This window comes from Bradysia coprophila, unplaced genomic scaffold (assembly GCF_014529535.1).
Source record: "Bradysia coprophila strain Holo2 unplaced genomic scaffold, BU_Bcop_v1 contig_358, whole genome shotgun sequence".
Classification (NCBI taxonomy): Eukaryota; Metazoa; Arthropoda; class Insecta; order Diptera; family Sciaridae; genus Bradysia; species Bradysia coprophila.
This window is the reverse complement of record NW_023503616.1, coordinates 3,961,391-3,983,577: the sequence shown is the minus strand read 5'-3', so window position 1 is coordinate 3,983,577 and position 22,187 is coordinate 3,961,391. Positions and strand designations below refer to the sequence as shown.

The following is a 22,187-nucleotide window of genomic DNA, read 5'->3' as shown; positions in this document are numbered from 1 at the left end:
TTGGTTAGGAACAATTAAGTATTTTGATTTCAGTAATTTTTTTTATTTTGATTTTCAATTACTTTCTAACTGATAGTTTTACTTTTAACTTCCATTTTCCTTTTTTTTATTCTGTTTTCCTTTTTAATTTGTGTTTATTTGAAATAAAAGAAGTAGAAAAATCACTAAATATTTTAAACATTTTTTTCAAAATAAATCTTTGATTTAACATTTTTTGTTGACGTTTTATTTGGCTGATAGAGACTAAGTCTTCAGTAACTGGTATGATGTTATGGAAAACACATTGTGGCAGAATAAGTACAGTAATGGCAGCAAAAAACATGAACATAAGTTAAGTTAAGTTTATAGAGATATAATCTCAGAGTCTAAGTCAGGCATAATAACAAAACATACCTGACTCTAATACTCTAAACATTTATGACCCTTGATACACTTATAATCCGGTAATGAGAGCAAGTGGTGAATGAATACCATTCCGCTGATGGCTACGAGCACTCATTCGATGTAAGTCTATAACTACACCAAACACAACAGAAACGCTTGGTTTGCATACAAAAATGTAATTGCGAATAGGAATCTGTGACACAAAAAACTAAAGATTTTTATGTAGGAAAATGGAAACAACCGAAAAATGGTTGAATGAAGAGTGTACCTATTCCATTGTGCTATTTCGAAGGTTTTAAATTTCATTACAGAATATTGGTCTTCATTCAGCGAAGGTTCACAAATGAAAGGTAAGACTGCGATGAATACAAGCCAATGTAAAAACGAAGCTATTCATAGTTTTCAAAAAGTAAACAAAAGGCACATCGGATGTGTAGCGATAATAAATGTACCATGTGAAGTTGAAGCTTTCATTCCTATTACAATGTTCGCAACCAGATTAACTTAATTTGCTTTTTACCTTTCGCAAAGTTTATTGAATATCGTACGCCTTTTGATCGAGAGGTATCGTCAAGAAACTGGCACAAAATCTATTACTTCATTAGTTTCAATATTCAGTTATAAAAAATCATTTTAGCCAGTACTTATGGTTCAGTCTTATCTGCCGTTTACAAAAGAAATATAATACGAATACCCAGATCACAGACTCGTCTTTTCATTTATTTGAGATGATTTTGATGCAGGAGTAAAAATGTGAGCAATATTCTTTCCTCGATAATAAATATCCAACACGCATTACTCAGTAAAATATTTCGCTGAACTTAAATACAAAATATATATTGTGAGTAGTTCAATCCTTAAATGCTAAAAATGACCTTGATATTGAATCAATCACTTTAATTTGAAATGACACACTGAACTAAATATCAAAAATACCACACGCATCAAATAGATCACTGAAAATTGCAGTTCCCTCTAAAAAGTGTTTTTTTTTTTAAATATGCAAGATTATTATCTGATTGCATTTTCAATAACACACACGTGTAGTGCAAGTCTTTATATTATTATTTAACAGTGATCGCTTCGACAAGAAATATGCGTTAGTTACAATATGCGACAATATGTTAGAAGAATCACGTCTTCACATGAACAACGCAAAGCAGAACAAAACGTTTTCCCTACCTAAACTTGATTTCAAGTGATATATAAGTACAGTGAGAGCACCAAATGGGATTTATTTAAATTTGATTGACAATGAAAGTAGTGAAGATTTTCTTGTAATAAATTTTATGTCGTCCATAAAAAAACAATATTTTGAAAGTGAGTGAGGATAGGATAACATTAGAATTTGGGCGAACGTTGCTGTTCTGAATTAATGTGAATGAACTGTAACAGATAATTAAATTGATTCGAGTTATATTTCAAAAATGCTTTTGAAAATAATAGTGCTTCAAGTGGTGAGAATTTTTTTGTAATATTCTCACACCATTTATTGATTTCAATTTTCGTTTATTAAAACCAAAGTGATACTTTTTCCTTCCAACATTGTCTGGGTTGATGAAAGTTTTAAGGATAAAAAAAATTTAGGATATATCTCAATACAATCTCAATCTTTCACAGACGGCAACCATATAATTAGGATAATTAAAGAATCTCTTACTTCGATTGATCTAAGTATTTTCAACACGTTGAAGTAAAATCTTTCACTTCGTGTGTTATAATAACATTTCATTTTTCACAAAAATGACCACGATACATTGCTCATTATTTCTTGATAATCAGATAAGTGAAATATTTGTTTCCCTTTTTGGACTTTTTCATTTTCAAGTCACCTGTTATACATTAAGATGACAAAAAAAATCCATGGGCTCAACCTATTATTAGCAAAAGATAAGCGTAACTTAAAAATATAAACATTTTATTCGCTGCACCCAACGGAATTGATTCATTACTTTTAACAAGAAAGTAATTTACGTGATTGCTTGGACATTGTTATGTTGACTTATCACTTATCACTTAGTCCAATCGATACCCCTTTATTTTACTATTCTATTAATTGACAAAGGCTGACTTATAGCCCGGAGAACATCTAACTACCTTTTAATCAAGTACCTTATGTGACTTATGATTTTTACATTTTAAATGGACCCAAAAGCGCAATATTCAAAGAAAAACTTCTGAGGGTGTATGTATACCTCTAGCCTCCCGTATATTGTTGATGATATTTCGTCAAATTAATATAGTCTAATTAACATGAACCATTCAATGTTGTAGAATAAAACCGAAATTGGTTAGCATATTCGATTGGCACGCTTTTATGACTAAACCACGTGAACTTTAAAAAAAAAAACATCAAATCATCACAATTTCACCATATTTCGACAAGAAAATAATCTCCATATTTGTGCTGAGTAGTTGATGACTAAGACAATCTTTCAAGCGCTACATGACTTGAACTTCTGTTTCCAGACGAGATTCTTAGATTGTCCATTTTTAAAATTTTCCATAAAGGTTGAAAAGATTTGTTGAACTTTCTGTACGGTTTACAGTTTCGATTTCAGTCTATTAAAAATGGTAGTTGAGGCTAGCGATAACGTAGTTTTTTAGGCGGACCGGAATAAAAAATTTAATTGAGAACATTGAGAAGTGTCCAGTCAATTTTTGTTTTGTAATTTCTAGGCGTCATATTATAATTTACCAGGGCATTTATGAAACATTTGTGAAACTTTTGACAATTATTAGGCCCTGATATTTACTAATGTAAAATTAACGTAATTTTTTTATTGTCCTACAATTTACTATTCTTAGGCTTACCACGTTTAATTATTTGTACCTCAAATAACTGAAAGCAAAAAAAGCAAATAATGTAGAAGAGAATAGATTATCGCATAAAGCAAACACGAAGTTTAAGTATTCGCAAATATGGGAGTTCAGCAAAACAAACAGATGCAAAATGAAAATTTTCCGCTAATTGAATTTTTGCTGATCATTTTTACTACGAAAAGTTGTTTACATCTGCCGCGTGCATTGATGAAAATTATTCAACCAAAACGATTGAAGAGACAATGACGAGATGGATTATTTAATGCGAGTTATATTTTGAGGTGGCTAATTATTGGACGTCATCGCTTTCGTGCTTAATGTAACGATCAATTGCAGTTTACGAATTATACCTAACTTCTATTGCTCTTCAACATAAAAGATTTCAATGAATTTCCGTCAGTAAAGTTTCATCAATTGATTGCAATAGACTCGTTGTATCGTTGAAACTACGTCTAATATTGCGTAGAGTTGATCAGATAATTTTACTAATCAAAATTTAAAAAAAAAATTATAAGACAAGCGGGAAAATGACTTTGGTATAATAAACAAAAATTTCGTTAAAAAACGCTCTCGACTGAAATAAATTCTAAATCAAATTTCACAGTTGGATAAAGCTTTGAACACCGAACTTTGGATGTATTTCATAGTCATAATTGGTGGACTATTGCTGTATTTTCTGAGAAATTACTTGAGATCAGTAATAATATCCTTTCGTTTGGATGGACCGACAGCATTACCATTCATAGGAAATGTTATGATGATTCTAGATAAAAATTGTAAGTTTACCTCACGAAAACTAAGAATAGTTTTAAGCTACGTCGAGTAGATTTTGTCGTATCATCCAAGGTTCAATTTTATAACTAGTACAGTTGGAGAAAATAAAGAAGTCACATTTTCTACTATGATCCAATTGATCCACATCCACACACATGTAAATGTCTTACCATCGGTAATGCACGTGGAATGAATAAAGAAAATTCAATTGTCATTGTGACTTCTTGTGTTTCTCCACCTGTAAAAATATCCGAAAAAGTTAGCTTACTCTCAATGTTCTACCCTTTTCTTCTAATGAGATATTATTTTGAAAATTAACTCAGAATATAAACAAATTATTGATAATGACCAGGCGGTTAATGATTATTACAGTCAACTGAAATGCCATATGATCAATCAAATTATTAGTAAGAGTCACAATGTTATTCCAATAATTATTTTTTTGTCATCTAGTGCTTACACAACACGTTGGTTCAGGCTATAAAAAGTACGGTTCTTTGGTACGTGTTTGGGTGCTATTTTTTCCATTTTTTGCAATTATCGATCCACATGATCTGCAAACGGTTTTGTCGTCGAGCAAACATACGGAAAAGATTTTTTTTTACAAATTACTGCATAACTTCTTGGGAAATGGTTTGATAACGAGCACTGGTGAGTAAAATAGTTAAAGTAATGCCCGAACAAACAAATGTTGTAGCTTTTGGCCTTTTGATGCAGGAGAAAGATGGTCGAATCACCGGAAAATGATACAGACATCATTTCATACCAATATTTTAGAAAAATTCTTGGAAACGTTTTTAAGCGCTTCTGATGTCTTGATAGAGAAACTGAATGTAGCCCCGAAAGAGCTCAATATTACACATTTTGTTAACAATTGTGTCATGGATATTTTAAATGGTAAATCCGTCAACCACAAAAAAAAATTATTTTCCTATTAATCGTTTATTCCTACAGAGGCAGTGTTAGGCGTACCCGTAAGAAATAAAGATAAAATGGTGAACATGGATGATTCACCATTTCGAGAGTAAGTGAAAATAATTATTGTGTCTATCACACAGAAAAGGAACTGCAGATTACGGAGCCCATCAATAACATAACGATGCTAAATTTCTTACAGAGGCAAAGTATTGGTACCATTACGTTTGACAAGGCCATGGTTATTACTGGATTGGATTTATCGTTTAACTGATGTTGCGGCAGCTGAACTGAATCAGAAAAATCGACTTAATTCTTTCACAAGAAAGGTGAGTATCGAAAAAGCCGGAAAAGACAAACGAAAAACTTACTAATTTTCATTAAATTTTTCGTTGTCAGATGATCAAAATTCGACGTGAAGGAAACAACAACAACGACCGTAAATGTTTAATAGATTACATGTTAGAAGTGTCACAGAAAAATCCTAATTTCACGGAAGCAGATGTCGTGGATGAAGCATGCACATTTATGTTAGCTGGACAAGATTCCGTTGGAGCGGCCGTTGCGTTTTGCTTGCATTTGTTAGCACAAAATGAAGAATGTCAAAAGAAATGTTATGCTGAAATTGAAGACATACTAGAAGGTGACTACGAACGACCATTCACCATGCCCGACATCCGGCGAATGAGATATTTAGAACAATGCATCAAGGAAACTATGCGGTTATATCCGAGTGTTCCTATGATTGCCAGAAAACTGGGTGAAGTTATTACAGTCGGATCACATAAACTACCGGCAGGCAGCAATGTATTAATCTTTCCTTATGCTACCCATCGGATAGAGAAAATATATCCAAACCCCGAGAAATTTGATCCAGATCGCTTTGCTACCGGAGGAGTCGAATCGAGGCATCCGTATGCATACATCCCGTTTTCTGCAGGAATAAGGTAAATTTTATGTTACTAGAAATATGGGCAGCTATGAATTAAGATTTACTCGTGCCTCTGTTAACAGGAATTGCATTGGATATAAATTTGCTTTAATCGAAATGAAGACAATCATATCACAAATACTGAGACATTATAGACTGTTGCCGGTGAACGGAAAGACTAAAATACAGCCAGTGTTTCGAATAACTTTAAGGGCCACAGGAGGACTATGGATTCGATTTGAGAGTAGACGATGATGTTGTTTGAAACATTGATTTTCCGAATAAATTATTTAATGAGATGTGTTCTATCATTTTTAGTCTATCATTTGAGTTCAGTTCGAAAAAAGAAGAAGTATGTAATCTTCCATTGAGACCTGTTGTTTACACCATAAACATCCCCAGTTAGGCGCCAAATGGATTCATGAACAATATACTGAAGAAAATAATAGACAGCACAAAGTACAGAGAGATTCTTTTCAAAAAACCCCCTACCGAAATCGGATGCATTTCCCGTTCGACCCTAGAAGCCATAACCAATTTCAAAAAAATAAATCCTTGACGCTTCTGTGACTTATAGCAGGTGGAAAAGCATTAAGTTTCATTTGAAGGTTTTAGAATAAGTGCGTGTCTGTTTTCGTATTCAGAAGTTGTATAAAAACACACTAAAATACAGTCTTTAACATTAAAAATGTCCAAATTTTCTGAGAATTTAATTTTGTCATTTAGGCACGTGGGATTAAAGCACTTGCTTACAGCTCGGGTCATTACCTTTTCATTGGCCAAAATAAAAATTTGGAAGCAGTCAGATATTTTATCACATACGCGCGGTGTTCGGATGTCAAAATTACTTAACAAGAAGAATAATTTAAAAATTACACTTCAGGTCTATGTTGTTGTCTCGTTTTCGCTTATTTGATAAAATAGAGTACACACTTGTCACTATCAGTCTCGGCAAGCCTCGACTTCTTCGCTCCGCTCGTAAGGAAAACTTGGGTCTAGTGCTGAAAAAATCAAAATTACAATACTTGTAACACAACATACTATTATCTGCGTGTGCGAGAACCCACTTTACCTCCCTAAAGACAGATAGGTAATGTCGACACTTTTCGCACTAACAGATAAAATAATTGGAAGAATGTTGAATGATCATTTGATAGTCCATGTGCAGGTGTGATACGTGCTTCTCTGCAAACAATCTTGAAAACAATCATGGTCTCGCGTTAGAAGAGCGTGACGCAAGTCCAATTACAAGAAAAAATTTAATTTTTGGTCATAGACAGAAAATTTTGAAATTCTTCAATTTATCTCCTAGTCTTCATTTAATGATAATTTGGCCAGTACAAATATGCAAGTGTGTGCGTCCGTACGACTTCGACGAGCTTCGCATGTCAAAATCAGTGATTGTTTGGTCGAGATTAAGTTGAGGAATCTATTTAGAAATTGGTTGGAAATCAGTCAGTATTTTAAACGATAAATTGCTGATACACTTGTTGATACACTTAATGAACAGTTGCTGATTCGAGATGTTCAATTCTTCATTTTTTATCTCCTCAAAAAATTGATCTACGGCACCCACTAGCACACTATTTTTTTAAATTCACTTCATCGCTACTCTAATTAACTACTCCGGGATTGCTCAGAAAGGTCCATCAACTTTTTGAAGATTTTTTTATTTGACTGTTTTGTTCGTAATAATGTCAGATTTTAAATATTGTGTGTAAGTTCACTACATGCATTAGCTCAAACACGTAGAAAAGAGAAACTGCATGTTGCATTGGCTACCTTGAAATCTATTTGGCGCACCACAACAAAAATGACTAATTTCAATCTAATTCGGATCGCACAATAATAGATTGGCGAGTTCATGATTTAGTTTCGTTGCATTAGTTATTGTAGTGGTGATTGATTTCTCATAGACAAATTGTCTATATATCCGTTGCGTCGCAGTTACTAATAGAAAAAACATTTTTCAATGAATCATCTCGTAGTTCAATTGTTCAATAAAAACAGTTCAGGTGAGGAAACAACAAAGCAGGAAAATATCTTTAGGTAACATGTAATTAGCAATATACAACATGCATAAAAAGGGGACTCGCACGATTCAGTTCTGTGTTTTTAATAACTAACTTCGGTCGGACTACGACAAGATAAATAGCGTAAAATCAGTTGTCCAAAATATATTCCAAATAACTAATTCTGTTCCCATTGTTCAGTCATTTCGCATGGATCAAAAACATTAGAGTGGTATTTTGATATATCAAATCAGGAAATGACGAGCGAAGCGAGTAAGGAAAATTAGGACGTCTACTGAAAAAATCCATTTCCTGTCGAGCTACGAACAATAACACAAAACATCGGACAACTGAAATAGACAAAGCACATCAATTTACTTTAAAATATACACACTTCATATTCACCATATTAAATTTGATCAATCGTATAGTCATGGAAAAGTTCGTGCACTTTCACGCACATAAAGTCGTAAAGAAAAGAAGGTCGGGAAAAACTGACATTTATCAACGAAAAATCACTGCAAAATATGTCGTATTTCAGTTGTCCGGTGCACAAAAAATGTTTGTGTTCGCTGAAAAAGTACGGAAAAAGTGCTTTCCGTTGGTCAAACATTTTCCACAAACATTGTACTCATATTTTCTTGGCATATGTGATTTTCACATCTTATTTTGCTGGCATTACAACTCTCCTCGTCTTCTCTTCTTTCACACTAATCGTCTTTTTATTATCGAAGTACAAACAACAAATGTACAAGAAAACGTTGACTACACTTGCTCATTCGTAACCCGTACGTGGGTATAATCACCGGTCAAATAAATGAATCAAAACATTGCATAAGATATGATTCTGTAATTGACCGTCATGTAATTACAAAATATTGCGAATCGACTATATTTAACTCGTCGAAACTGTCGTAGTATGTATAGTGTCCCGGAATAAAGCGTTGATAAATTCAAGGTGATCTATGCATATTATGTTTGGTATAAATACGATGACCCACTTGCCAAACTAATTAGTTTCATACATACCATTTTTCAAATTACTTATTTGACTGTCAGGCAAGACAGGCAGACAAATTAATTTTATACTAAAAAAGAAACTAGTGAACGAAAGAAGCAAAACAAAATGTCTCTTGTTCCGTACGACTACGATAACGACTGGTTGGATTTCAAACGTCGTGTTCGTTTCAACACAGACATCACACCTAGCGATTTACTACCCACTCCTGCATCATGGGCCATTTACCGCTCCATTTGCAGTTCAACTGGTAGTGTCCGTCCATGGATGGATTCGAATTGGTCTAATTTGGACGGCATGGAGCGTGAAGTTCATGTCACCAAAGACATTTTCCAAGTTTCCCTCGACGTGCGTCATTTCAAATCGTACGAAATTTCGGTGAAAGTTGTTAACAACTCGATTGTGATCGAAGGAAGACACGATAAACGTCCACAAATTGACGGATATGTTGCGCGCAAATTCGAACGTCGATTCGATTTGGCTAAAGTGTTTAAAATAAGAGATGTTAATTCGACCCTCTCTACCGATGGCATTCTCACCGTCACAGCATATCCAGAATATCCGACAATTCTGCCGAATGTAAGACACGTTCCCGTTGTTCAAACGTTCCGTCCGTCGCATTGGGATTAAGGAGTGGATTTTTTTAAATATTGTTTGTCTTCATAATCTTCACACTGTGAAACCTTCAAAGTGTAATGTGTACACAGTCAGTGTTGATAAATACACATAAAATATGAAAAATTAAATCTTTTTAATAATTCAAATTAAGCTCTTCAGAACACTTCACGGTATCCTAAATTTAAGGGACACACACCATTGCTTCTGTGATAAATACCGCTCATATTAGTCGCTGGTTGAGTAGTATCAATTTTTTTGCTGAACGTTGCTTGAAAACGTGGATTGATTTACTAATATGGAACTAAGTGTGTTTGTTGCACTTAAATTTAAATTTCTAAAAACATTCACAAGATCAAGGTCATTCTTGATAAATTAATTAAATCATTTTTTCCTCATAACCACTGTCTGCCGACATTTGCAATAAAATTATGTTTCTTTACATGCAGTGCCAAGAAAAATTTACATTTTAATTAAAATTTGCATTTCCTATATGTGCATACACCATCACCATACACCAACGAAAAAAACGAGTCGTCGTCTTCGACGAAATAAACAAATAGACAAGATGGAAGGCTGTCGCTTCCCTTTCAGAAACGGATAATCATCTGTTATTGGCAGCAATGAGAAAAATAATCATTGACTCCAGTTTAATGGTAATGCATTATTTAGTAGAAAGTATGTTGGCACTAATATGTAAAAGATTCTGTGTAAAACACTAGGCGAATCTTTGAACAAAAGAAGTAATAGATTCGGATTCGGAACCATTAAAAAATCTCAACTACTGCAAACTAGGAATTTTTTTCCCTAATTCCATCAACAAATTACTATGTTTATTTTGAAAATGAATAGGAAATTATTCAGAAAAACTAGCAAGTTCAGACCTGCACACTTTAAAATAGGCATGGGCGATAATGATAATGATTATCGATAATTATCGATTATCTATAATCGATAATTATCGACTTTTTTTATCGAAAGTTATCAAAAAAATATCGATAATCGATAATTATTGATATTTTGATAATTATCAAGATATCGATAATTCGATATATCGATATTTCGGTCCAAAATTCCGATATTTATCGGTATATTCCGATATATCGGTATATTATCATGAATTTTCAGATAAATATCAAAATATCGATATTTTATAATTATCGAATTTCGATATTTTGATAATTATCGATAATTATCAAATTATCGATAACGATACAGTCAAAGGCAGTCAATTTTCAGCATAAATTTGCTTCAGCTGTTTTTCAGCTGATCCACACATACAATCAAAACTGGTTTTCCTTGTTCATACGGTTGAAGCTGCTACACGCACGCGCATGATAGTGGTAAAACCGTATAAAGACGTATAAACGGTTGTGATTGTTTGTATGGATCAGCTGAAAAACAGCTGAAGCTAATTTATGCTGAAAATTGACTGCCTTTGACTAATCGATTATCGATAATTTCTTTCGATTGATATTATCGATAATTTTGAACGTCTTCCATCCCTATTTAAAACGCAACGGAATCACAGGAATGGTAAAATGATGTTTGGGATAAATAAAAGTTTTTTTTTAATTTCCAATTTTTCCAATTCTTAATTTAATTTCTCGTATAGCCTTTATACGAAACCCAAAATATAATTTTGGAAAGACAAGTTTAATAGACAGAAAACAAGGTGGCGGGTTTAGAGTAAATCGAAATTACTGGAGCAACGGTTCTAAGGACAACAAAGTGGAAATAGATAGTTTATTCCATCGATGTATTTTTCAAGTGTCTACTCAATCGTTACGTTAGTTCTTAGTTAGTACTTGGCTAAAAAAAATATTTCCTTACATTTTACTACAATATGAAATTACAATTTATCACTGCATATGATTCGTGTTTGTACTAAAAATTGAACATTTGGAAACAACAAGACAATAATTAGAGTTTCCATTACTATATAAATTACGTTCTTCAACATAATGAAAATTGGAATAGTATATTGCTTCCGAGGTTCCAAGTTGTTTATTTGATAAGTGGGGTGTTACAGCCCGACCCCAAGGGGAGGGCTGTATTCGCCACTTGTCAAATGACAACTTGGAACCTCGTAAGTACAATGCTTTACGTGATTAGGCAATGTAAATGAAAATGAAACATGCCGTAACACGTAATAACTCAAAAGGATTTTGTTTTATAATGTTGAGATAAATACCGTCTACGAGAAATTATAAGTTCAATTAGCTCACATTTCCGTAAAGTAATTTTTCGTAGTTTTCGGGACCATAGGAATTTTTCCCAATGCAATGAAAAATCACGTTCTAAAACGCGACACGAACGAGACACCCTAAGACTTAGCTGAACAGGGTCGGTTCTCGTCTTCTCGACTATGCTGTGCACGTTCGTCTTAGTCAACGTCATCAAGCAAAGCCTGTTTAGCATACAGAGCTATAAACATTTGGTCATCTGCATAAACAAGCAAGTACCTAACCATTCTGTAAACGAACGAGTTTGAACATGAGCTCAGTTTTATTTCAACATCGCAATAATAAACACACGTTTCGCTAAATACCGATGTGTATAAAGTTGAATTTGATAGCAGTGATTCCTTATTGCGTTTCCGCAGTGCGTGGACTTATCTTTCAATACATTTTATTGCAGAATCCGCATTTACGGTGCATACATGTTTGACTACAAGTGATTCCGTGATTCTTTTCACATTCATACTTTCATCTTATTCACCGGGAATTATCCTTATCAAAGCTATAACTTTTGTCATTTTATCTTACATTCAACACATCCCACATTGTTACACAGCTTGAGTTGGGTGGACTCTACTGAAATAGGATAAAATGATGAAAGTTATCATTTGATCCCCTGCACGGATATTCTCTATTCTTTAAGTGGAAATTATGTCTACGAAAGAAGATTGAAACTTAAAAGTTTTTGTAGCACGCCGGTTAAATAAAGTTTTGGAAAAACTGTGGAAGGAGAAGAAATACTGTGACGTCTTTGAAAGTGATATAAGATTGGATAAACGATAAAAAAGAGCTTAAATTGCCTGAATGATAAGCGACCATAACCGAAGACGTAAATGAACAAAGAAAATAAAAAAAATTGAAGAGAAGAGGACTATTGGAAATGTTAATTTTTTGCTATTTATTTTTTCAATAACCAGCCACACCTTCACAATATTAAATGATATGAAAACTTGAACCAAGACGAGACACACTGATTATAAATCTTATTTTTTATAACTCACGTTCCGACAATATTTGCTGAATTCAACAAAAAGACAAGAAATAAATACGAAACATAACTATACATGATCGTCAAAACAGAATTATATCGTTAGCTAAGACACTATCAACCATATGCAGATTCGAGCGATCTTGCTTTCCTGATTCATCAAAGTTAAGATTTTCTGTTCAGGGCCAAGTACACACTGTTCTTTTGATTGCAATTCATGTTGAATCAACATTGTTGATATGACGTTGCATACATTAATCACAAGATAACTTGGAAATACACACATCAGAACTTAAGTGATAAGACCGACTACAATAAATTATCGAGAATAAGTACGGACCAAGCTTTATTTTCCAAATTTTATTTTGTTTGATTGAGCCCAGAAAATACGGTTTTACCGGATTTTCATGTTTTCTCCAGGTAAGAAAACAAAATTGTGTACTGCCTCACTGGGAAGCGTGTTGTCTCAACAAATATCCCGGCAAGACAGTAATGTACTATTCCCTGCGTAACCTATTCTGTATTCTGGATAAATGAGGAGATTATAAAATGTGAACAGATTTCGGTCTCGATTCACTTTCGCTCTGTAAGTAACGAATTTATTTGGAAACGTTTTAGTGAATCTGATGTTGGTACTTTTTAAAGTGTGCAATTAACAGAACAATTCAAATTCAAACTTGAGGACAATAAATTAAAAATGGATAGAACCCAGAACGTCACGGAAGACTACAGCTTCACCTCGATTAAACCAGTTGATGGAGAGCTGATAAACATTGATCCATCGTCTGGATATGTACAAAATCAGTTATTCCTGATTTTTTATTCCCTCATCGGTGCCATAGCCCTTTTCGATAATTTTATGATTGTGTATGTTGTTGGAACCAACAAGAAAATGCAAAATTTTGTACACATTTTGCTGGCGAATATGGCTGTAGCAGATTTTCTTTGTGCGTTCACTTACTTCACAGGACTTCTTGCGTGCTCGGACGTTGTCATTTCAGGAACGGGGAGCAATATGTGGTGTCTGGCTAATAAGACAGTGTGGTTGATTACGTTTCAGGTAAACTATTGACTCTTCTCTTAGTTCGAGCTGATTGGAATTAATCTTGATTTTAACCAATTGCCATAAAGTGTATTGTGTCCTTTTAACAGGTGTCGTCTGTCACAATGTTTGCTGTGGCTTTGGATCGTTTCACCGCAGTCTTCTTTCCTTTCGTTCATGTTCAGAAAGTTAAACACCATCCAATTCGTCGTGTCACTAAATCTATCATTGCTATTTGGCTTGCTGCTACAGCTTTGGTTGTTTTTACAGCTCCCAGTCTTGCTTATCAGAGATATTTTTCCCCGAATGGCAGACTCATTCATTGTGAACTCGCCAAAGCATTTGATATCTTCCATTTACGCGATGAAAAGTCACAGAATGTGTTGTTGATTGTCGCAAATTTGGCTCATTTTTGGGTACCATTCTTAATAATCAGCGTAGTATATGGGGCAATTGTTGTAAAAGGTGAGAAAATCTTCGCAGATTACCAGATATACCGACGATTAAATGGATCTCATCATATATACAGTGTGGAAACGTAAACTCGACGACACCACTACGCTAGGACAAAAAGACGCAATCTTACTCCAAAAATGGAGAACTATTAGAATGATCATTGCAGCTGTTGTAGTTTTCATCATTTGTTGGTTGCCATTCTTCGTCGTTAATATTTACTATTTCGTCAAAGGCTCTCAACACAAAAGACCCTGCACCGAATCAGTGTCATTTCTGATTGTTATGTGGTTGGCATTCAGCAGGTATAAAACTGCTTATAGATTTATAAATTACCAATTACTTACAGACGTCTTTTGTTTAGTTGTTGCTGGAACCCCATTATCTATTGGATGTACAACGAGTCTTACAGAAAGGGTTTCTCTGATCTCCTAAAAATATTTAGAAAAGTGTTAAAGAAGGATGTTGAACTTAAGGATAGACAGAACAAAATTGCAACCATTTCCAATGGGATAACGAATTAAAATCAACGATCGGTATGGTTTTAAAAAAAAATCGTAAATACGTAAGGAAATGAGGAAGTACCCCTGCGAATCAGACCCTGATTAATAAGTTTCGAAGCAAAAATCAAAACTAAAAATGATTCTGATATCTGAAAGAGATGGTGGAAGTAGAACTTAAGGTCTCTCGAATGGAACATTTACAACCAATTGCGTATAGCACTGTGTTTTTTCTCAATATATGTACGAGGGATAACCGACTCGGGTTAATTGACTACACATCCTTAAAGAAATTGCCCGAGTATCCGGTAAATAATTGTAATTGATGGAAATATGAGAAATTGATGGAAATACGAGAAATTGATGGAATTGTAAGGAATTGACCGAAATTGGCTGAAAATACGTTAAATTGCAAGGAATCGAAAGTAAATAAGGATAAGTATGATGATCGGAAATTCTTGTTACTTTTTTCCGATCATCATACTTATCTGTATTTTAGTCTAATTTACTTTCAATTCCCTTACAATGTATTACTGTATTTCCAGTCAATTACTTATAATTCCATCAATTTCACGTATTTCCAGTCAATTCCGGTCAATTCCTCATAATTCCATCAATTTCACGTGTTTTAAGTCGATTCCGATAAATTCCGATAATTCCATCAATTTTACGTATTCCCAGTCAATTCCGGTCAATTCCTTATAACTCCATACATTTCTTGTATTTCCATCAATTACATTTATTTACCGGAGTATCCGGGAAGCTGCAACATAGCTGTTTCAAATTTTAGTTCGCCGAAAGCGTTTCAAAATAATCTGTTCATTACAAGACACTCCTTTAACTTTGACTTTAGTCTCTATTTGACAACTATATTTATAGTGAGTCACCAACTATTTCCTCCAAAAAAATATGTCGCAATTTAATTGAATAATAACGGAAAATATTGTGGAATTATTTCGAAAATTCGTGGAATTGTAGAAATTAATTGGAATTATAGGAATTGAATGGCTATCCGGCAAGTATAGGTGTTAATCCGAAACAATAAAAGGAATTGAAAGCAATTAAAAGGAATTAGTAATTGATTTGCCATTTCGGCCAGTCGGTTACCCCTCGTATTTTTACGACACACATCCAATTATTCCATTTACTTGGTTAATTCATAAACGCGCTCTTAATTTTAAAACAGAACATAAGGACTATAAGACAACTTGTGATCATTGCTACGTCAGCATAACGCATTTGGAAACAATAACCTTTAACTGATAGCAATCTATCATCAGTCTAATTATCGATTAAATAATTTTATCTATAAGTTGATTTATTAAAAAATATTTTAGCTTTAAGTAGTTTTTATCTGCCTAGAACGATAATCTCGATGTTATCCCTCTGGGGGAAATTTGTTTATCTCGATATATCTGTTCTCGGCAGATAGAATAACGTATGCACCTCTGTCCTAAATAAATGTTTATTTTGATGATTTAGACAGAGGTGCATAATCTACATATATACATATAAAGTAGAATATATTTAAAAAGCATTTCTAAAAGGATGATGATTAAATCGAAAAGTCCGCAGTATTCTTTCAAAAAGAGAACGGAAGGATATTCTCATTTTCAGCTTTTAAGTGAGATGGAAAATATAAATCAGATAAATAGCTTAGATAGCAAAAGTTGACCATTACACAGCAGTTTGTCCTCTGCGAGAATTACCTCTAGCATATTTTCGGTTCATTTTACGTCCATTTTGTGATAATCAACTTTCGGATGACGCAGTCAATAAACCAAAATACATTGGAAGCTGCTACGTGATAAAATTAATTCGGAATCAACCTTGTGATACTAGAAAAATCGTGTGTTTTTTGAGCCACAAAATTGTTACCTCATGCCATGAGGTTCATCGCTCATGTAATGAATTATTTTCGGAGCAATCAATGTAATCTACAATTTGAATTTGGATTTTGTTTCAAGATATTTTGGAAATACCTCACGACTGCTTTCGTACTAGATCAAGTGTCAAACATATTCCACATTAATTATACAAGTATGAGGTCCTGATAGGAGTTTTTTTTTTGAGGACAGGATGCGAACCTATATAACTTTTCATGTGTCGGGGCCGAAAGTTGTATACGCATCTGTTGTGGACGGTTTATTTTAGGCACTTTCGATTGTCGCTCTGGCTTCGTTGGGCCTACAACTGGCAAAATTGCCTAAAATATACCGTCCATAAAAGATACGTAAATAACTGTTCATAAATTTTATTCAAGAATATTCATAAAAATGGTTGAGTCGTACTTTTCATCGACGTATCTTTAGTCTATAAGCTGAAAGATCTTTCTAGTATTCTTTCATCGAAAGCAAATGCATATCATAATAATTAACGAGTAATTATAGGTCTACTAAAGTAAGTGAAGCAAATTTCTTAATAAATATATTTGAGTTTTGTGCTGTGTGGTATCCTTGCTCATAAATGAATAGTGATCTGAGCAAAATTCATAATTTAATTTATTCCATGGCACTAAAAATACTTCGAAATTATGCATTAAATCCGATACTTCAATAGCAGGGCCTATTTTTGGAATTAAATTCTTCAAAATTCCATAAGCTTCTCCAAAAATTCAAAATTTTATTTGACGAATTTTACGGAATTTTTAATAATTTGATTCCAAAACTAGGCTTTGGTTTATAGCAATGAGAAAAATGTGTACAGAAAATGAAAAGAAATTGTGGCTTAAAGGTTTGCAAAACATTTAATATTTCCAACATTTTATAGTTAACATCAAACTTAATTTGCGATAAAACAATCAATAAGAAAAAAAAGGGATTCTAATACGGAAAGCTGGATAATAAAAACGTAAATTCAAAATGATTAATAAATTATGTCATAAAATACAAGCAAAACGTTTTACGATATTCTACTATGACACTTGGCGTCATTTTACATTTTCATTTATAAGAACATTTTATGAGAACGAAAATAAATTTGGTTTTCCCGCTTTTTTTTAAACGTTTCTCATTAAAATAAAAAAAAATCAAAAAATTAAAAATGAAAAAGGCATAAAATATAGAAAATATATAGAAAATATCTTGTGCATCAAAAATATCGACCTTAGACTAGCCTTTCCAAAATGCTGCTGCTTTTTTAAAGCTTTCGTTATTGTTACCATTCGGTGATCGTCCACCACCATTTCGTTTTATCGTATCATTATTCGATGTCGGCGTTGTAGTTAAACGAGTCGACACCTCCTTCACTCGTCCGTCTAAGCGTAATGGCGATCTCGCTTCAATCGGTTTTGCATAAGCATTTCGTTCGTCTAAATTTAATTTTGTAGAATTGGAATGATCAGTTAACGAATTGCTTAAACCGTCAAGAGCACGCTTATTATTAGCCGTTGTCATGCTTGATTGGTTAGATCTCACAACTGTACTCACTGTATTATCATTACTGTCCTTTCTCTTGTTACCACTTTCGATTTTCTCAAGACTGAAACGTTGTTTCAACATTGATACCTTACCTGTACCTTCGATTAGAGTTCGAGTTACCGGTCCAATGGCTGGTTTCTCTTTCTGAGAATTTTGCTCCAGCCATTGCTTTCTCATGTTAATTGTATTAGTGAAATCAGACCGCATTATCGGCCCTTTGTCCACCGGTGACGTAGGAACGTCTACACTCGAAGACCTCGAAAGATTTTGCTTCGTTGGTGTCTCGCTGGTCACAGAAATTTTAATTTCGCTGAGACCGATTGTGTATGGTTGTCTCGTTTCCGCGGTGTCGCTCCCATTTCGACTGGTTGAACTAGTGGGAATGGAAGCAATCGACGAAGAATGACTGTCAGTAGTTCCTTGATCATCGTCGGTCTGTATATCAGCGATTTCTTCCAGTTTTAACTGTAAAATGTCATGCGATAATTGTGTATCGATCTTTACATTGTCGTCGTCGTCAACTTGCTGCTCCTCCGTAATTATAAGATTCTTGTCGATGATTTGATGCGAACAAACACATGGAATTTTTTCGCTACAGTTTGAGCACTCACTGAACCCAGAGTCACTTCTTTCGTTACACGATTTGTTTTTGCTTTTCATGTCAGCAGTTACTGGTATCGTTGGATTTTTAGCGATCTCAATCTCGACCGGGCTATCTTCTTCCTCATTCAGTGATGTCATGTGTTGAATGGCTGACGAATTAATAGTACCAGTTATTGATGGACGTGGACTGCTAGGTACAGAAGCTGAAGCTGCCGAATTTCGTCGCGAATTTGCTGATAACGTAGCCATTCGTCCAAGAGCTCTGATGGCGTTGCCTGTTTTCTATTTTTCGGATTTTTCAACAAAAAACACACCAAAAATAGCAAAAGAAAAAAAAAACAAACAAAGGTCATGCATCATAGGCTTCATGTGTTGTCAAAATTAGTTTAAAAAAGCAAAAATGAAAACGAAAAACTGAAATTGCCTTAAGGCATTTACGTACCTGCCATTTTCTTCGAATGACAAACTTCTTCAATTTGTCTGTGCAGATTTTCGCAGTGCTCAGATTTGCATTCTTGTCTGACAGCCACTTAGATTCCAGACATTGTTTGGCCGTTAGACGTTTCTCCTTTCTGTGTACAAGTAAACTGGATATAAAATCCTTAGCATCTTGCGACACTGCATCGAATGAATCGTCGTCAAAATCAAAATCAGCACAAGTGATGTTGGAAAATGTATCTACATCGGATTCACCCATAAATGGGGATAAACCAGAAAGCCTAAGTATGAACAAATGAATTTTATTGAGAAATGAGACCCGATGCGATAAAACAAGGACAAGTTTTCACTCACAAAACATAACAAATAACACCAATACTCCACATGTCTGATTGGAAGCCAATGGGTTCGTAATTGATAATTTCGGGCGGGATAAATTCTGTAAGCAAAGTTCGAGAATCAGCTGAGTCGCCTGAAATCAGAATTGTGAGGAACTTACCTGGCGTTCCAAACAAAACACGGACAGGTGTATCCGAAGAGATACGCTGAGCCAGTCCAAAATCAATAATTTTTATCTACAAAAACGTAATTTTAAACTTGTGCCGAGAATATTCTCATTTATGGAAAGAGCGCTGAAGTCATTACAGAATTGAAACAAATGAAAATTCCAACTTACTTGATGACTAGTTCGATTATGACACATAATATTTTCTGGTTTCAAGTCGAGATGTACTACAGATTTGCTATGCATGTAGTCGACACCTTCGCAAATTTGTCGTAAAAATAAAATACAGTCGCGTTCGGTTAATGTAAAATCGTCTGCAACAACTCGTTCAAATAGTTCGCCTCCTGTAATACTGCAATGCAAGAACAACTCAGAAATTTCACCTATCTGTTATGATGTACGACTTACAATTCCATGACCATAATCATTTCTCGTGGATTTTCAAATGCTGCAGCCAACTGTAATAACTTAGGATGACGTAGTGATTGCATGATTGATATTTCTTCTTGAATCTTAAAAAGAAAGAAACGTAAAACTTTGGTACTATTCCGATTCAATGCTAGTCAATCCTTTAGTACCTTCTGTTTGTCAACAGCCTTTATGCACTTGACGATCTTTGCAGCTAAGGTACGATTACTCTCAATTTCCACAACTTTATGGACAACACCAAACCTCCCCTTTCCCAATTCTTCTTGTAATAAAAATCGTGTCTTGAAATCTCCGCCTGGTTTCACAATGATATCCTCATCGAACACAGTTTGAACGTCATTACCCAAACTGATGCGAACTTCGTCACTTTCAGCGCTCGGTGCACTGCGTCCATGTGCATTTTCGGCCCGTACCCGGAATCGGTATGTTACACCTGGTTTCAAATCTTTGATTGTAGTTGCCAATGAATCGACTACTGTTGAATATTCAATCCAATCGTTGTTTTCCTCTTGAATCTCCAATCTAAAGAGAATTGTTGATTATTTGAGACCAGTTTTTCGATTTCTCTATCATTTTCACTCACATGAAACCCGTGATCATGACGCCTCCATCGAAGGGTGGACCACACCATGCCACCGATAACCGATCGGATCCTTGTGAAATAATTGGACGATTTCCTGGTGGATCTGGTGGACCTTCGACGGAAACCGAGGCCGAGCTTATATCACAACTGTGTTCGTTCATAATTTCGATTGAGTATTTGCCGCTCTGATCAGCCGTTATATCAGTAAGTAGCAATGATGAATAGCCAGGCGATGTTTGGATTTTTATATTTGTACTTTCAGTTATTTCTCGTCCCTGTAAAGAAGTTTGTTTTCAACACTCAGATTTAATCAAAAATGCTTTACAAAATTTACAACTTTATAAACACTAAAGTTATACACGAAAAGGCAGACGAACTACAATATTTGTTATTGAAATTCACTCTGACACCTCCGACAACAATAGTTATATTATGTTTAGACGACATTCAAACATAAAAGTCAAAGAGTTTTTCAGTCAATTTGGTGGACGTGCTCTTTTTAGCGCCGAAAATTTAATTAAAAGCTCCTCTGTAGCAACACTTTTTCTAAAGTTTATGAAGGAATAGGCGATTCATATAGGCCATTGACCTCTACACTCTACACTGATCTCCAACATTTTACATACGACGATCGTATCGTGTTCATTAACTCTGTTGCTTGTTTCGTTTAGAATATTGTCTAATAATGTTCATTCCAAATCCAATCCCTAATTAATTGTCGTCGTTGACGATAACACACGGCTGTCTGTTTATTAAACTACAGCTAAAATATCTATCGCAATATGTTGATGCTTATAAACATAAATTCATAAATGAGAGACCAGCTGTTTGATTAATTGAAAGTATACACCGCAAACTTTGCAATATATATGGGTCACGTATGTTTCTACCTATGGCGTTTGCATTCAAATTAATTTTCATTAAAAAGAAATTTATACATAATTGACATTGGAACTAAATGTGGTGAGTAGTTTGGTGCCGTATCTTTTTGCTGTTTTACGAAAACGAAAATGAACGAAATGTTTTTAAGAAAATTCCTTCGAATTGTGTTGTACATATTAAGTTTACATTAATATTCTACGAAACCTATCGAGTGTAGTTATCTAAATGTTAGAACTACACCTTATGGTTTTGTGGGAATGTAAGCCTTGTGAGGCTTTTCGTAGTATAGAATTTTGTTTAGCAACAATGTGTTTCAAAGTTTCTAGCTGTAATTCAACACCATTAACATTAAAGTGTAGTATTTTTCCATAATTTCGTTCATTAGATTAAATTAAGAAACATACTCAAGAAACGGTGAGTCAACGTTGTTATCAACAACGACAACAACATTGGATCAATGAGCTATGTGCACTGTGTAGTGTTCACTCAATTATAGCTAAGCATATGAGTAAACTGGAAGTTAAAGATTTTTTCATACCTGTGACTTCGTCACACTTTTTCTCCGTCCAATTTGGAAAATACTATTCGTACCACGGACTAAAAGTCTTTTTTAGCGTATTCGATTCCAGACCT

The 22,187-nt window shown here is 34.2% G+C and overlaps 4 protein-coding genes across 4 annotated transcripts in view; 3 read left to right on the top strand and 1 right to left on the bottom strand.

Moving 5' to 3' along the window:
• The first annotated feature begins 3,480 nt into the window (after positions 1 to 3,480).
• On the top strand, positions 3,481 to 6,149 carry LOC119081299 (probable cytochrome P450 4aa1). Its single transcript, XM_037190060.1, has 8 exons — positions 3,481 to 3,743; positions 3,812 to 3,983; positions 4,435 to 4,632; positions 4,699 to 4,878; positions 4,936 to 5,005; positions 5,099 to 5,225; positions 5,296 to 5,843; positions 5,911 to 6,149. The coding sequence occupies exons 1-8, from the start codon at positions 3,735 to 3,737 to the stop codon at positions 6,080 to 6,082; spliced, it is 1,476 nt and encodes a 491-aa protein (XP_037045955.1). The 5' UTR covers positions 3,481 to 3,734; the 3' UTR covers positions 6,083 to 6,149.
• A 2,685-nt stretch (positions 6,150 to 8,834) lies between these two features.
• Positions 8,835 to 9,589, top strand: LOC119081301 (alpha-crystallin A chain-like). The gene has a single exon (XM_037190062.1). The coding sequence runs from the start codon at positions 8,966 to 8,968 to the stop codon at positions 9,485 to 9,487; it is 522 nt and encodes a 173-aa protein (XP_037045957.1). The 5' UTR covers positions 8,835 to 8,965; the 3' UTR covers positions 9,488 to 9,589.
• Positions 9,590 to 11,995: 2,406 nt separating this feature from the next.
• On the top strand, positions 11,996 to 14,828 carry LOC119081300 (probable G-protein coupled receptor 83). Its single transcript, XM_037190061.1, has 5 exons — positions 11,996 to 12,126; positions 13,319 to 13,760; positions 13,853 to 14,207; positions 14,272 to 14,500; positions 14,560 to 14,828. Exons 2-5 carry the CDS (start codon positions 13,398 to 13,400, stop codon positions 14,717 to 14,719), a joined length of 1,107 nt encoding a protein of 368 aa, XP_037045956.1. The 5' UTR covers positions 11,996 to 12,126; positions 13,319 to 13,397; the 3' UTR covers positions 14,720 to 14,828.
• Positions 14,829 to 17,418: 2,590 nt separating this feature from the next.
• The window catches only part of LOC119081597, a 78,004-nt gene continuing 73,235 nt past the window's right edge, over positions 17,419 to 22,187 (bottom strand). The window contains exons 47-54 of the mRNA XM_037190631.1: positions 20,673 to 20,947; positions 20,239 to 20,611; positions 20,069 to 20,172; positions 19,832 to 20,012; positions 19,655 to 19,730; positions 19,510 to 19,594; positions 19,160 to 19,436; positions 17,419 to 18,999 (exon numbers count right to left, since the gene is read on the bottom strand). Of these exons, the coding sequence (XP_037046526.1) occupies positions 17,806 to 18,999; positions 19,160 to 19,436; positions 19,510 to 19,594; positions 19,655 to 19,730; positions 19,832 to 20,012; positions 20,069 to 20,172; positions 20,239 to 20,611; positions 20,673 to 20,947 (2,565 nt within the window). The 3' untranslated portion in view covers positions 17,419 to 17,805. The remainder of the gene's footprint in view (positions 19,000 to 19,159; positions 19,437 to 19,509; positions 19,595 to 19,654; positions 19,731 to 19,831; positions 20,013 to 20,068; positions 20,173 to 20,238; positions 20,612 to 20,672; positions 20,948 to 22,187) is intronic.

Coding starts and splice junctions, on each gene's coding strand:
- LOC119081299 (XM_037190060.1), top strand. Junction 4,633..4,698: donor TGGTTTGATAACGAGCACTG/GTGAGTAAAATA, acceptor CTTTTGATGCAG/GAGAAAGATGGTCGAATCAC. Junction 4,879..4,935: donor TGTCATGGATATTTTAAATG/GTAAATCCGTCA, acceptor TTATTCCTACAG/AGGCAGTGTTAGGCGTACCC.
- LOC119081301 (XM_037190062.1), top strand. CDS start 8,966: ATGTCTCTTGTTCCGTACGACTACGATAACGACTGGTTGGATTTCAAA.
- LOC119081300 (XM_037190061.1), top strand. CDS start 13,398: ATGGATAGAACCCAGAACGTCACGGAAGACTACAGCTTCACCTCGATT. Junction 13,761..13,852: donor TGTGGTTGATTACGTTTCAG/GTAAACTATTGA, acceptor TCCTTTTAACAG/GTGTCGTCTGTCACAATGTT. Junction 14,208..14,271: donor TGGGGCAATTGTTGTAAAAG/GTGAGAAAATCT, acceptor TCATATATACAG/TGTGGAAACGTAAACTCGAC.